Source organism: Hermetia illucens, chromosome 3, assembly GCF_905115235.1.
Source record: "Hermetia illucens chromosome 3, iHerIll2.2.curated.20191125, whole genome shotgun sequence".
Taxonomy (NCBI): Eukaryota; Metazoa; Arthropoda; class Insecta; order Diptera; family Stratiomyidae; genus Hermetia; species Hermetia illucens.
Window position 1 is genome coordinate 151,464,336 of NC_051851.1, and position 16,697 is coordinate 151,481,032.

At 46.1% G+C, this 16,697-nt stretch overlaps 1 protein-coding gene across 1 annotated transcript in view; it reads left to right on the forward strand.

Moving 5' to 3' along the window:
• The window catches only part of LOC119651725, a 613,458-nt gene extending 596,761 nt beyond the window's left edge, over positions 1-16,697 (forward strand). The window contains exons 20-25 of the mRNA XM_038055449.1: positions 5,267-5,476; positions 5,843-6,228; positions 6,285-6,417; positions 14,904-15,036; positions 15,113-15,622; positions 15,843-16,697. Of these exons, the coding sequence (XP_037911377.1) occupies positions 5,267-5,476; positions 5,843-6,228; positions 6,285-6,417; positions 14,904-15,036; positions 15,113-15,622; positions 15,843-16,525 (2,055 nt within the window). The 3' untranslated portion in view covers positions 16,526-16,697. The remainder of the gene's footprint in view (positions 1-5,266; positions 5,477-5,842; positions 6,229-6,284; positions 6,418-14,903; positions 15,037-15,112; positions 15,623-15,842) is intronic.

A 16,697-nucleotide genomic window follows, 5' to 3' on the forward strand; every position in this document is an offset into this window, starting at 1 on the left:
CGAAACACTACCACCGTGGTTTCGGTATGGTTCACTTAGTATGGCCACATCGATGTTTTTCTCGCGGATGGTTTGCGCGAGTAGATCCTGCGCCGCCTCGCAGTGGTTGAGGTTGATTTGTATCAACCTCATCTGCGATTTGTGCTAAGGGCTCTCCTGTATTCCGGGCACCTGCTGCTGCCTGCAATGTGCCGATGATCCACACCCTCCTTTCCTTTGCACAATAGACAATTTGGGTCAGCTCCGCAGTCCTTGCTGATATGGCCTTCCACTCCGCATCTCCTGCATTGCTTTGACCTGTCATTTGGACTAGTGCATGCCTTCGCAATGTGACCAAAGCCAAGGCATCTAAAGCACCGTTTTAACGCCACCTGTTCCCTAAGGCGACACATAACCGAGCCTATTCTCACTCTCCCTGCTGCTAACAGTTTGAGTGCGTTCTCCACTGGTAGGCTGATGATGGCGGTTTGTGTTCCCCATAGGCTTTCCTTAGCGTTTTCACCACTGACTCTTGTAGTCCGGCAAGATCGAACTGTTTCTCCAACGCTTCGCGAACTTCCTCCTTCGTCGTGATTTCATCTATATCTTTGCAGATTATAGTCATCTCCGGCCTGCTAGCTCTTATATCGGCTTCCTGCCCTAAAGTCTTCCCGATTTGGCTTAAGAATTTGTCCGCGGTTACATCCTTGGATTTCTTAAGCGCCAACATAAGATCTCCCTTCTGGGACCGTCTAATGCGGCTGACGTTGGCTCCCAAATTGGTGAGTAAGTGGTCTGCCTTCACTTTTCGAGAACGTCGGCGTATGACCCTTCGCCTCGTTTGGAAATGAAAATCACCTCCGGTCTTATCTTCCTCCGATAATTTCCTTTCCGCGGTTCTACCTTCCTCCAAGCTTCCGCATCCGCCTTTGAAGTTTCGATCCCTTTTCTCGAGGTAGCCACTGCAATAATGCGGTGAGGTACATGAGGTGCCATAGAATGGCCTCGCCATAGTTTCCGCTTACGTTTCTTTGACTGAGATAGCTTTTGCCCAATGTGTGCATCTATCGATCATGGTCAGGCAGAACCTTTTTTCCTCGGACGTAGGTAAAGGAGCTATGGTGTCGAGGTGGACGTGCTCAGAACGACCTGGTGGAAAAGCTCCTCTGAGTGCGAAGGTGTGCTTGTGGATCCTCTTTTGTTAGCAAGCTCGCGACCATTCTCCAATACCGTGATTAATGTTTGACGAGAAGTAGCATTGAAAACCCATGAAGGATGTCAAAGATGCTTCTTCTGATGTCGGCTGGCAGGTAGGACCGTGGTTTTGAAGTTGTTTCACACAGAACAGAGGTCTCCGTTCCTGGGATGTCCATCCGATGGACTCGAAGGTTCGGATTAGCCTGTAAGTCTCGTAAGCATGAATCGTCTCTCTGTGCACTTCCTAGTCTAGTTGCATCTCTAGGTAGACTTATTTCTTCCACCCTGAAGAGTGCATCGGCGACTGTGCTGTTCATTCCGCTCTGCTACCTTATGTCGGTGGTGAACTGGCCAATACAGATGAATTGCCTGGTTCTTCTTTGTTCGGTGTTTATCTTCTGGTTGAAAGCGAACACGAAAGGTTTGTGGTCTGTGCGGATGGTAAATTGCCTGCCTTCAAGCAATTGCTTTGAATAGAACCCAAGCGGTTGCCAAGCTCCGTTGAATCATTGGTGAAGTACAGCTCCCATACCGTGATCTCAAGCGTCACAGTCTGATGATATTTCTACTTCTGAGTCTGGATAACCTAGTAGTGTAGTCCTCTTAAGGGCTGATATCCATTTTTCGAAAGCAGCTACTACAAAGTCGGTCTAGAGGATCAGAGACTCGTCGTTCTTCTTTGATATGTGTAGAAATGCGTTCTACGCCTTCTGTGTAGTGGCTGCATGTGGAAGGCATCTTCGGTAGAAGTTCAGCATCCCGAAGAATCTTCGTAGCTGCATTTCCGTTCCCGGGCGGGTGTACTCCTGGATTGCTTATACATTGCTTGGTAGTGGTAAAACCCCCTGTAATGTTACCTTGTAGGCTAGGAAGTCGATTTCTAGCTAACCATGATCACATTTCGCAAGGTTGAGATTGATTCCGTGCTCTGAGAGTCTCTTGAAGACTATCCTGAGGTGCTGCTCGTGCTCCAAGTCGGCTTTTGAGGCAATAAGCAAATCATGCAGGTACACGAAGACGAAGGGCAGATCTCGGAAAATAGAATCAATGAATCTTTGGAAGGTCTGTGTTGCATTTAAGAGACTAAAACACATTCGAGTGAATTGGAACAACCCAAAAGGCGTTATAATTGCTGTTTTGGGTATGTCAGAAGCTGCTATTGGAATCTGGAAATAAACTGGTTTCAGATCGAGCCTAGAGAAAATATGTTTGCCGTGTAGTCTCACGTTGAAGTCCGCTATATTGGGCACACCGTACCTGCGTTGAGCCGGCGGTAGTCACCCCAGGGACGAATAGAGCCGTTCGCCTTTTCTACAATGTGCAAGGGCTGCTGGATGGTCGGCAGATTCCATGACCCATCCTCCACTGGAATTCTTGTTTTCCCACTTGATACTTTGCCCGGGGGAGTCTTTTAGCCTTAGCGGCCACAGGCTGACCTGTAGTTTCTATGATGTGTGCCATAACGGGCTTGGTCGTTCCTTAGGCTGCGCAGGTCTTGTTAGTTCAAGAACTGGATGAAGAAATGCTGGAAACGATTGCCTTGTGGAACCATCGAGACGTCGGTAGATTGCTTTGCATCACTCTTCCTTTTGTAATGAGCCCAGTTTTGCTTTCCATTAGTTGCCGACGCTGGAAATTTACTAGAAGACCGTGGGTAGCCAAAAAGTCGGCTCCTATCATGGGACCCTCTGTTTGTGCGATGACGATTGAAGTCCAGTACCTTGTCAGTTCTGCCGAAAGTCTTGATAGTTGTCCCGATGGCTGCGTAGAAAGTGTAGGACTCTGAGGCCGGCGTAGAGTTTTTAAGTAGCGACAGGACTGAGACAGCAGTCGCCGTGTCGATGAGGTGTGTCTCGGTTGTCCGCGTTAATGAAAAGGCGGAATGGTGTGCCGTCCTCGGAGCTGTAGTTGGGTGATTTCCCGGCTATTTCCATCTCCCAAGCTGACACAACCGGTGTGGGTTGTACTGCACAGAATATGGTGGCTTCGGCTATTTTATCCAAATTCGTTTGTTCTGGGGCTTAAAGGATCTCCTGTGTACCCTTAAGGAGCGCTCGCAACCAGAGGATGCGATTCCTCTGGTCGTCAGTCATAAGGGAACCCGCGAAGAAATTGAAAAGGTTTCTCACCTCCAATTTACCGGTCTTCCAAAAGCCGTCTAATCTGCTTGCCTTCAAAGTCCGTGTAGATTTCGATCAATCTATTCTTGAGTGCTACAACGCACTTGGTGAAGACTTTCTACTAAGTCGGAGACCTGTTGTAGTATCTAGTTACCCGTGAAGAATGTCAACGCACACTTACCGAGTGGCAACTCATCGATAATTCAGATCCATGGTTGATCCGAACACATGGTGAGATTGGTTACTTCCTTACCCAACCTTTAAGTAGGCATGAAAGTTTTCAGTCTTACCTGCACAAAATTGGAAAGGCACGATCCGCTGATTGTGTGTCCTGCAATGGAGTGCGGACGACGACAAACACACCTTTTTCTCTTGTGAAGGATGGGATGGCTTCATCAGCAGCTTTATGGAGACATTGGGCAGCACTCTATAGACAACATGGTTGAAGAGAGCGCTGGCAAATCCAGTCGTCTTCTGTATTACGTTCGGGCTATTCTTGCTACGAAGAAGATTTAGCTCAACCGGCGAAGGGACCGAATGACAAGTAGCTTGCTGAATTAACAGCTCCTTACCTCTCCCATTGGCAAAAGGAATTCCCTGACTTGAAGGGCTAACCCAAAGTAATATATCAGACGCTTCCAGGTTAGTTCCCTGATGACAATGAGGTGTTTAGTTGGTAGTCTGATGGCGTACTGTTGCGGGAGTCCAACAGTTCACACCCGCCCTACTGTTAAAACATAAAAAAATTCTAGGTACCCGGACCCATTCTAAGCCATTCGCTTTCTATTATGGGTTGACCTGATGTGAGGGTGTCTTTTTATGATACTTGCGCCACCAAGTTCGCATAAATACACCCTAATTATTTGAGTAGTGTTTCTTAGGATACAGCATGTGATCCCTTATCTAGTCTCCCTAGATTACACTGGTGTATCACCAGATTGCATCTTCTCATTCCAAACACGAGGCTCACATTGGGACTGATTTTCTACCTTCCCTGTTTTTTCTACACGTTCTCAGGAGCGACGATACTTTTGTTCGAGAGTCTGACTGTTTTCACCGTCTACAGAGCCTTTGGCATCCTTCCTTGGTAGGACCTTTTGGCTTTCAGATACTTGCCGGTTGTTTCCAAGTTTCTTCTCATTATCACTTCTTTCCTAACATCTACCCTAAATTACGGCGCTACCACAGTCAATAGGGCTACTTAATTCGGTATAATTCGGTAACTTTACAAATTGCAGTATTTAGGTAATCACTTGTCTCCTCATTAAGCTCAAAATCAGAAGTTTATTCAATGAATAGAATCTCAAAGAGCAACTGAGAACTTTTCATTTATTCTAAGTATGAATCTCGTTGAACAAGGGTGAGTACATTTATTAGTTTTCCTTCTCTCATAAACTTAAAGACAACTCTTGCCAGATAGATATTAAACGTCCCAACTTCGCTGTGCCTGGTCTCCCGCTGGAACCCGAAACAAGCACTTAACTACTTCCAAACCAACTGAGTAGCTATCACGTAGGAAGCAACCTTTTAGAATCAAAATGAAAGCATGTCTGGTGGACCAAAACTACATACGTAGAAACAAGAATACCACCAATAACCGACAATGAGAGAAAATTCATAACTACAGAACTTCCTCGCTGATCCCGAATTCCAGTGGAATGACGGAAACTTTTCAGAAGTTTACTCTTGTTCTTCTATTTTAATGAAATTCCTAATAATCACTGAAAGGCCTGAACAAAGGAAGCAAACTGAGTATGATTCGGTCCGTGCCCCGGTACCGCCAGACTGGAGACTTGAAGACTAGGACCGAACATCCTCAAGGGAACCCACTCGGGTGCTGACCTATACCGACACCAATTGTTATCCTGCAAACATAAAATCTCCTAATTTGCAATACCAACTGAAACTATCATCCAAGACCGTAAAAGTAAAACTAATAAATCTTTTCCTCTCTCCACATCTCTTTCCAGAATTCCACAGTTCGAACCTCATCACGTCCAGTGTTCGTTGTAATAAGTTGTGGATGCTGCTTCCTCCAGTCGTGCACGGCATTCGTGGTACTAATTCCGATCCTATACAACCGTAAATGCTGCATAACATTTCTCAAGATGCAATTCTGCACATCCACATCAACTGTAATGGCGATATTTATCCTTGGTTTCTTGAAATTGTTGCCACAAGTAAGTTGAAAAGTTGCCTCCATAAAGTGTGGTACAGAGTTGCAGTGAGAGCGGAAGGATATGTATCATGCGAGGATGATTTGTGTGGGTGTCTGTATCATATGTGGAAAATATATTAAGGGACCGAGGAATCGATATGGAAAAATAGTTGGTGGAGGAGTCAAGACAATGGAAACGAAGACGTTCCCATTATTCGTCGAAGTGAACTTTATTAAGGACGCAATTTTCCCGACAGGGTTGATACTCCAGCAGCAGATGAGCAGGAGCTCGTCTTACTTTTTGCTCCCATCAGTCTCAATTCGAATCAAGACCAGATGGTCCTCCCTCCTATGAAATGTAACGTGAAACTCTCTTCTCTATTTTCAGGACTGGCACGGGATCATAAGTTCAACATTGGCCTCGCTAATGCTCCTGGGACTATCCTCCCTCGTGGCCATAGCTCTTGTGGTCCAGTCGGATTTGGTCCCGAAAAAAGCCCAAATGGCAAATCTATCGTCTGGAATCCGAGGTGCAATTTGTGTGAGTTGGCTGCTACCAATCCTCTTCGCAATCTGCTCCCCACTCATTTACACAATTATCGGAAAATGGCCTCTTAATTGGTGGCTTGAGAGTGGAAGCTCTGGGTTCATACTTTTCGCAATGGTTGAGACGCTGTTTGTTCTTTTGTTTGTTATGCTTTTTGGAATTTTGGTAAAGAAACTTTTGTATCTAGTGAAAAAGTATGATAAGCAGAATTTATCCTTGTGGAGAAGGTAAGAGTTTTAAGGCGGGATTGCTTCGGTAGAATGTATCGGATTCGTTTTTCCAGGATCGGTCTTCTATACAGAACAGGAGTCCTGGTAGTTTTGAAAACAACAACAGACGTCCTGTTTCTGGCACTCCCTAGTCAAGCTAGCAGCGGTACCATCAGCCATGTGTTTGGCGCATTCTGTATTTTGCTGGTAAGTATGTTTTTTTTGTTAATTATGTACTTACAGTTATCCAGTTCCTCCAAAGCGTCTTTTTTGTCGTCACATATTTTAAAATTTTTCAAAATTTAAAAAAATAAAATATATTCGGTCGCAGCTTTCACCTCGCTTCAATGCCAAACATATACCCTAATTTACCTATCTATTCCCAGTAAAGCAACAGATACAGATACAGTCCCTGGTATCACCAGGAAAGCCACAAGGAAATGTATCCTGCTTCATCTGAAATTGTTCCATGTCTGAGCGCAGTCAATATTGTTGGGCAAACCTAACAAGCGGATGTTTTTTAGGCCTACATTTCATTTAAATACACCACTATGATGTTCTTCAGATTTTTGAGAACGAGACGTGTTACACCTTTTGTGGGTCACTCCCCTACCTTTCACCCTACATCAAATGTGCGACCAAATTCGAAAAGTACTAATTGAGCCCTTTCATTGGTTACCCCACATGGCCATATTTTGTGGAAAAAATTGTGCATCCTCCATTCACATATATGAGGAGCCCAAACTTAAAGTTAACGCAAAATGGCGCCACTTGCTGCATGTAAAGGGAACAACAGATCACACAATCACAATTTTCGTGGCAATCGGTCACGCCGTTTCCGAATAAATCGGGTGCGACAGACAGACAGACGGACACCTTGGAGAAAACGTCAGCCGAATCAGACGCTCCCAAAAAGGAGATTTGATGCTGGAGCTGAAGAACTCTCCGGGCAAAACGGTAGAAAATTTCCTCGGCAAGGTGGAGAAGTCCTTAGGAAAAGAAGCACAAGTACGGACCAGAAAGCAGGAGATTGTTATACAATGTAAGGACATTGATGAAATCACGATCAAGGAGGATATGGGCGACGGCTTAGAAAAGCAATTCGAACTGCTGGCGGTTGGAAAAGTAAAAATAGGTTGGGTCGTTTGCCGACTCAGAGAGCAGGTGTCCCTCAAGAGCTATTTTAGATGCCTGGAATTTGGCCACATAGCGGCGAAATGCACCGGTGACCTTGACAGGTCAAGTCGCAGATGTGTGGGGGAGAAGTTCATATGTTCAGGGAGTGCAAGGCTGAGCCTGAATGTATGCTCTGCAAGGAAAAAAAGAGCGTCGACTGTCGGCGCTTTGCAGGCAGCAGCAGATGCCCAGTGTTTAGGAGAGCCTTGAATGCAGTAAAGAAGTAAGGTTGATACAAATCAACCTCAACATCAAGACCTTTTCTCGCAGACTATCTATGAGAAGGGAATCGAAGCTGCCATAATCAGCGAGCCTTATCGCAATAAAGAGAGCGGTGCCTGGGCTGCAGATATAACTGGCAAGGCGGGCAATATGAGCGTGTGAAAATCAAGCCATCCAAGAAGTGATGGAGTTTCCAGAAGTTGGATTCGTCAGGCGAAAGTAGCTGGTATCTATATATATAGTTGCGCCACCAATCAAACGCGACGATAGCAGAATTCGAAGGAATGCTAGGTATGCTAGTCTAGGATGCAAAAAGTCGAAACCCCAAGATCATAGCGGATGATTTCAACGTGTGGGCCATGGATTGGGGCAGTCGCACTACGAACACCACGGGCAATATCCTGCTCGAGGCTTTCGCGGAGCTAAACTTGGTGCTTGCCAATACGGCGAGAAGAATGACATGGTTTGTCAGCGATCATCATACTCACAGCGACCACCAGGCAATTTTTCTGCAGATCGAATATGGGTATGCAGCGATGCATTCATAAAGATACTATTGGGAGGCCAAAATCCCGGTGGTGCTACTTCAAAAAAAAGTACAGCAAATGATGGGACTCACAACGAGAGCATGCAACGCTGCTATGCCGAGGTGGCGAGTTCTCGCAAAAAGGCGCTCAAACTGTTGGTGGAATGAAAAGGTCGCAGTGTTACGGGATCCATGTTTTCGAGTTATAAGGATCTGCCAACGATCTAGGGGAAAACCGGACTTCGACGAGAAACGGCAAGAACATATGGACCTTCGAGGTAGGCAGGCTATACGGGCAGCAAGCGAGAATGCTTCAAGAAACTTTCCACAGAGGCAGACCAAAGCCCCAGGGGAACAGCATACAGGATGGTTAAGAAGAAGATGAGAGGGCGAACACCACAACTGACCTGCCCGCATCTTCTGCTCGATATCGTGATGGCGCTCTTCCCCCCGGATACAAGGAGGAAACGACACAAGCACGGTAACTAAGGAGGAACTTGCGCAAATTTGCCACCCGGTTAGGATGCTGTTCCCAATAGAGCTCTTAAACTCGCTGTTAAGACCAGACCCTACTGGTTTATCAGCGTTTTGAAACATGCATGGTGGAAGGAGCTTTCCCCGATGGAAGAGGCAAAAACTAGTTTTGCCCCCGAAGCCGAATAAGCTCCCAGGACACCCATCATCATACCGACCGATTTGCCTCATCGACACGGCAAGAAAGATGCTCGAAAGGGTCATCTACAACAGACTGTTCCCTATCATTGAATATAAGGATGGACTATCGGAGCGACAACACTTTGGTAAGACACGGATGAAGGATCCAAACAGTACACCGTCACCGCAGGAATGCGACAGGGCTCAGTGTTGAGTCCTCTCCAGTGGAACATCATTTACAATGGGGTCCTTGTTCTTCCCGTGCCAAAGGAGGCCATGATATTCGGTTTCGCAGATGATCTAGCTGTGGTGGTCGTCGCGAAACAACCTGAAGACGTTGAAATGTACTCTAACGAAACCATTAGCACCATAAAAGCGTGGCTGGAGATGGTTCAGCTTGACCTTGCGGAACAAAAAACGGAGGCGGTTTTTATTACCAATCGTAGGAAGAGGAATACGATTAATATTTGTATTGGTGGTCACGTCATCACTTCGAAACCGGTTATCAAATACCTAAACCGCCAAAATCAATTTCAAGGGACATCTGGACTATGCCTGTGAGAAAGCAGCAAATACCAGCGTTTCATTAGCGCGGATGATGCAAACATTGGAGGTCCAAGATACAGTCGTAGATTACCTGTGGCTGGAGTGATTCGCTTCACACTATTATACGCGGCACCAGTTTAGGAGGAAGCACTAGCGTGTGAGAGTAATCGAAGGAGGGTAAATATGGCTTACCGCCTAGTGGCGCTAAGGGTGTGCAGCGCCTTCAGAACAATATCAAGCGACGCAGGGTGTGTTATTGCAGGAATGATCCCGATAGACATTCTGGAAAGTGAGACACGCTTCCTGTAGGAGAAAAGGAAAATGAATCCTTTTGAAAAGGATGCAGAATACCGAAAGGCGGCAAGGCGAGAGTCGCTGGAGAAGTGTCAGCAACGGTGGGACGACTCGCAGACGGATCGCTGGACTCACACTTTGATTCCCGGTATTGAGGAGTGGATCCAGCGACGACACGATTAACTACCATCTGACGCAATTTCTTTCAGGACATGGTGGTTACAGGAAGTACCTGCACCAATTCAGGCTGGATAATTCTCCCTTTTGACCTAAATGTGGTTACACATTGGCACGATTTTTCTCAGAAAGGAGGAGTCTGGAAACTTCCTGAAAACAAACCTAAGCCCACAGAACATTGTCGGGGAAATGTTGAAGTTGGAGGGAAACTGGTGTGCGGTGAACTCCAATCCAATGCGCAATCCACCCCGCAAAGTAATGGTTTGCGGCGATTCCGCGGTGGAAGAAAGTGGGGGTGGTATTAGCGGGTGAGAATCCCACACGCTGCTTCAACCTGGCGTGGCAGTGTCATTGTAAGATTTCCATCCATAAAAAAAGACAGACGGCCAAAAAGGGAGAAAGCAGGTCTCCCAAGTGCGAGCTCTGGCAATCGAATCGGCAAAATCCAAGGAGAATGAAAACGGTGGATGGACCAAGGTTGTTAACAAAAAGTCTAAGAAAAAGGCAAAAGTATGAGTTCGCCCAGAATCAATTGTGATCTCCAGCAATGGAAGTTTATCCTATGCGGACATACTGAAAAAGGTCAAAGCTGACCCCAACCTAAAAGATCTAGGCAGAAATGTTAGCAAGATTCGAAGGACTCAGAAGGGTGACCTCATGTTTGAACTGAAAAAAACCAGCTTGGGGAAAAGTCATGGCTTCCGAACTCAGATTAAGAGCTCACTTGGGGAGAATGTCACAGCACGGACCCAAAAACATGAGGTCTATATACAATGCAAGGATCTCGATGAAGTGACATCCAAAGAAGAAATTTGCACTGCCTTGATAAAACAGTTCAAGTTGGAGGAACTTGCCAAGGAATCCATTGGAGTTTGCGGAAAGCCTATGGCAATAGTCAAACGATCAAATTGCGATTACCAGTGAACGTAGTGCAGAAGTTATTAGCGGCGGAAAGGTTAGAATCAGATGGGTTGTTTGCCGTCTGAGAGAGCAGATTTCTCTAAAGAGGTGCTTCAAGTGCCTCGCGTTTGGTCATTTCGCGAAGGCATGCACCAGCGCCCTTGATCGGTCCGATCGATTGAGAAGGTGTGGGGAGAAAGGCTACATTGCCAAAGCGTGCAATAGGAACCCCAAATGCTTATTGTGCGAAGGAAGTGAGAGACAGGATTACAGGCATTGGCGAACCCTATAGAAACCGTCACGATGACGAATGGGTTACAGCTTCGACTAGTGGAGCGGCGATATGGGCATGCAGCCGACAAGCCATACAATATAGCATGGGTCAGGCAGCTAGTCGCTTTGTGTGGGCAAAAATAAGCGGTATATTCGTATACAGCTGCTACGCCCCATCGAGCCTCATGCAGCCTGAGTTTGAAGACCTGTTCGACCACCTTGTTCACGACGCAAGGGGCCGAGATTCAAAGGTAATAGCCGATAAATTTAATATGTGGACTATCGAGTGGGGCAGCAAAGAGACTAACCCAAGGGGGCGGTACTTATTAGAAGCATTCGCCCAGTTGGATGTGGTTCTGACCAACGAAGGCCATGTAAACACTTATCGGAAAGGGAGACCTCGTTCAATTGTAGATCGGACTTTTATCAGCCCTGCGCTAGCACGTGACATGCCCTGACAAGTTAGCAAGGACTTCACGTACAGCAACTACCAGGCAATCACCTTTGAACTAAGGACGGAGCCACAAAGCAGGAGGCCCGCACCCCGGAAGCCGAAAACCAAAATAACACCAGGATGGTCTGCAAAAGCGATGGATGACCAAACATTCATGGAAGTATGGCTAGACCTGCCTAACAAAGCAGGCACCTCCACGGATAGAGCTCCCCATGTTACAAAAAGCATCCCTAAAGCATATGACGGGTCGATGCCTAGGAGGTGCTCATTCCGCACTAGAAGACCCAATTATTGGTGGAATAGTGAGCTTATCAACGTTCGATCGATTTGCCACAGAGCCAGACGAACGGCTCAGATCGATCAGGATCGATCAAGCTCGCCATCCACCAGAGTAAGAGGCAATGTTTTAAGGAGCTCTTCAACTTCAACTTGCCTCGGTGCGCAAAATCGTGTATCGCGTGGAATACTTCCCTGCGCAGATCGGCCGGAATGAATGCCCTGGGTCCCTTATTTGAGGTCTCGCTGAATAAGTAACAGTTTGGGCCGAAAATAGGAAACTCCTTGAATTTATGTTTTGAATTTGACTTCAAGCTCTGAAGCTACGCGTCGTATTTTGTGCCTCGTGATTACCGTATAATCGACCGAGACTGAGACTGTGACCTCAGAAATAAGAGACAAAGCGTCTGCAAAAACATTGTCTTTTTCAGACTCGTGTTGGATATTATAAGTAAACTGGCTAATAGACCTCAAGTGTCTAAGGTGACGAAGGAACGCTTTCATCATCATCATCAACGGCACAACAACCGGTATCTAGTCTAGGCCTGCCTTAATAAGGAACTCCAGACAACCCGGTATTGCGCCAAGGTCCACCAATTCAATATCCCTGAAAGTTGTCTGGCGTTCTGACCTACGCCATCGCTCCATCTCAGGCAGGGTCTACCTCATCTTCTTTTTCTATCATTGATATTGCCCTTATGGACTTTTCGGACTGAATCATCCTCATCCATACGGATTAAGTGACCCGCATACCGTCACCTATTGAGCTGCCAACAACCGTGCGCGGATTTCATCATCGTAGCTGTTATCGGTTGTGATATTCGACCCTAGATAGGAGAAATTATCAACGGTCTCAAAGTTGTAGTCTCCTATCTTTATCCTTTCCGTTGGACCAGCGCGGTTTGGTGTTGTTAGTTGATTAGTTTTCGGTGCTGACGTTGTCATCATATACTTGCCTTCATTGATATGCAGCCCAAGATCTCGCGCCGCCTGCTCGATCTGGATGAAGGTAGTTTGTACGTCTCGGGTCGTTCTTCCCATGATGTCGATATCGTCAGCATAGGCTAGTAGTTGGGTGGACTTCCTCGCATTTACCTCAGCATCATGGATCACTTTCTCCAGGGTCAGGTTAAAGAGGGTGCGTGATCCCCTTATCGTTGACGGTTGTTGATGTCGAATGTTCTTGAGAGTGATCCTCCTGCTTTTATCTAGTCTCGCACATTGGTCAGGGTCAGCGTAGTCAGTCTTATCAATTTTGTCGGGATACCGAATTCTCTCATGGCCGTGTACAGTTTTACCCTGGTTACGCTATCATAGGCGGCTTTCTTGTCGACGAAAAGGTGGTGCAACTGATGTCCATATTCCAACAGTTTTTCTATTGCTTGCCGCAGAGAGAAAATTTGATCTGTTGCTGATTTGCCTGGAGTGAAGCCACTTTAGTATGGGCCAATGACGTTCTGGACGTATGGGGCTATCCAGCCTAGCAAGATAGTGGAGAATATCTTATAGATGGTACTCAGCAACGTGATACCTCTATAATTGCTGCACGGCATGATATCTCCCTTTTTATGTATGAGACAGATAATGCGTCTTTGACAGTCGTCAGGCATTGATTCGCTATTCCACACCTTGAGCACAAGTTGATGAACCACTTGGTCTAATTGGTCGCCTCTATATTTAACCAATTTGGCTATAATTCCATTGGCTTGGCGGTTGCTCCCTGTACTCTTCGAGTTACAGACCTGTTTGCTCTCCCAGGCTTCCTTTGTCCGTCTGTGAAGTCGCTTCTCCGCTCGCCAGAGTTCGTGATAAGACACAGAGGGGATTCTGGGTGTTGTTATTCGAGCTCAGAGCACCATCTCAACGAGATAGTGATCCGAGTCTCTATTGACCCCCCTATATGCTCTGACATTCACAAGGCTGAGAGGTGGCGGCGTTCGATCAACACGTGGTCAATTTGGTTGAAAGTGGTCCCATCTGGAGAAGCCCACTCATGTTTGTGGACCGCTTTCCAAGCAAACCTTCCAACGACCATTTCGTACGACCTTGCTAATTGAATAATCCGCAGTCCGTTATCATTTGTATTTTGATGCAAGCTATGGGAGCCAACGTATCACCTGTCCCTACTTGGCTGTTAAAGTCCACAAGTATGATTTTGATATCATATCTGGGGCAGGCTTCAAGGATTCGTTCTACTGCCTCGTAAAGTAACTTCGGTTTTCCGTGTAGGGTTGTCATCCTTACCCTACTTCCAACCTGGAGGACCAGTTAGTACAAAGCAGTTTTTAGACGCGAGAGACTCGCCTTCATCCTTCTCCATTTGCAGCTTTTCGTTAAGAAAGAGCCCCCAGCGGTCACCACGTAGAGGTCTGAAGTAGTTTGGTAGTAGAACTGTTGTTGTTGATTCAGCAGGCGTTTCCCAGATTTTACGCTCCATCGTGGGTACCAATCCACGTTTCGGCCTGGGACCTATACTACCCCTTGCTGTCTCTGAGTGAAAAAAAACTATAATATACTATACCTCGGTGCTGACATCTCGAGCTGAAGAGAAAAGGAGCCGGTCTGGATCTCATTGAACTCCACTGTTATCTCTTGTAACATTTGATTCCATAGTAGCCAAGCAGTTTGGTGGCATGGCATCACTTCTCCTCTTTCAAAAACCACCGCTTTCCAAAGCTGAGCACTGCAAAAATGCTTCCTCCTTCTTCCGAGTATCCTTCCCTTAGCCAAATTTTATCTACGAGTAGACTTTTCGCTCCCACGTAACCTGCGTTTCCAGAGTCACCGCTGTTTCAACGTCAAAGGCCGGAGAAAACTTGAAACTAAGGTCAGCGCGACAGAACGAAGTAAGGAACCAAACCAAATACACCATTAAAAAGGACTTTTGAAAATATTGTAGGAATGACTTGGGTTCAAATTTGAATCATCTGAAAGTCCGGCACTCGTCTATGTACTTCTGCTTTCCTTTGTCATCCATTGCAACTACCGTTCTCCGAGTGATGTAAATCGAATTTGATTGTCTCTTTAGAATGCGTGTTTGCTACAAATCCTTTTAAGATATAGCTAGAAATCCATACATAATCTGGAAGCAAGTCTAAAGTTACGAAATCGATTAACACAGTTACATCATTTATAACTCCCTGGAAACCTCTTTCGATCCTTTGTCTAACATGATAATCCTCTTAATTTCCACAGGGATTCGCCATCATGATCTGCTTTGTTGTAAAAGCAGAATCAAGCACGAAATCAGGTAGCCTAAGTAAGCGTAACTCCAAAGGAATAATGAGCGATGTCTTCTGTTCAGCATCGCCAAACACTCACCTCGGATGTAAGTATCCATAGACAAGTTGCAGCCATAAACTCATTTCGTATGCAATTTCCTCATCCTCTATCCGCACTTGCAGTTTACACCAGCCACGAGCTCGACAGGAGCTTTGAGAAGCTACCACCATCCTCTCTAACCGCCACCAAATTACCAATAACCACCCCTTCGGCAGCATTGAAGGAGATCCCAAGGAAGTCCGTGGAATCATTTATAAATGCTGTTGTTGGTTGCGAAGGCGGTGACGGTGGTAAAAACATGACAACGATTGCAACAACAGCCACCGGCATCGTCACCGTCGGAGATAATGAAAATCGCGGACAGGACATTGCTTTATACGAACTGGAACAACCGCCAAGCTGCAGCGGGTCGGAACAAAGTTGCTCCAAATCGAGATGCTGCAATATCCTGGGGAAAGGAAACAATCATGCAAAACAATATCAAGTGAAAATTATTGAATCGCAAACGTTCTTTGACGGCAGCGGAAATCCTGTCGAGAGTAAGGGCGGTAAATGTGGGATGATGTTGCCGCTGGAGAATCGTGAGATTCTTGGCGTTGAGACACTTGATATCCTGAAGGGCGTATCGCAAGGTAAGGAACTATTTGCTATGCTGCACATTGTAAATACACAGCTCCGTCGCAGGATAGAATCAACATCCCATCTAAGATAGTAGATAGATACAGATACTCCCCCCGCAGGCTCACTGAACCGAAGAAAACATTTCAATCCTTGTAGACAATCAAATCATGTCATCCCCCTTTTCATTTTCTGAACAGGACAATGAAATTAACTCGCTCATTTCCCTTTCAGACAGCATAATTGGAATACGGAGCTGTCTATCAACAAGTGGGATATCGGACGGTGGTAGTCATGTAGTTAGTCAATCAACCAGCAACGTTATCCCTCCCCATCCCGTGCAAATATTCCAGCCCTGCAGCAGTAGCAACAGCTCAACCCAAACCCCAAAGTCCCAGAAACGTGTAACAATCGAGGAGCCGAAAGTAGCAGCACCGTCAATAATTCCCGCCGGCCAGTCACTTCATCATTATCACATACCGCCCCCAATTATAACAATCAGTCCCATAAATGAAGAGGAATCAGGCGTGCAGACCACATCAATCATTCAACTTCAGCAACAACAAATACCGGATCGACCAGGCTGCTCCCATAAGGGCAACACCCCGCCACTGCCGCCCCCAACGAGCATGGCCGATGTCAATAGTCCTGGGAACGGTGAAGATGATGACCCCATCGATGGAATGCTACATAGAATTTCTCATGATTTGGACTTTTTGCTGAATCGTGCCGTTGAATTGCCTACAAAGTGTCAGCCAGGATGCTCATCAGCCTCGGATACCGGCATGTCCTCATCCTCCTCCTCGTCCTCGTCTAATACAATTGAAAAGCCAAATATCAAAATGACAGCCTCAAGTCAGAAGTCCTTGTGCACGAATATCCAAGAAGTTATTATTGAGGAGCCCGAAATGGAATGAGACCATTCGACCTGAAATTTGAGGAAAACAGGGTTGTGTTCCAGAGTATTACTTGTGAGGGGAACACGCTCAGTGTAAATTATGCTGAAATTCATTCGCTGTAAGAAGACTTGAATAGAATTTAGATAGTAAATTTGTAAATTTACCTCGAGATGTGAACAATGAAACAAAG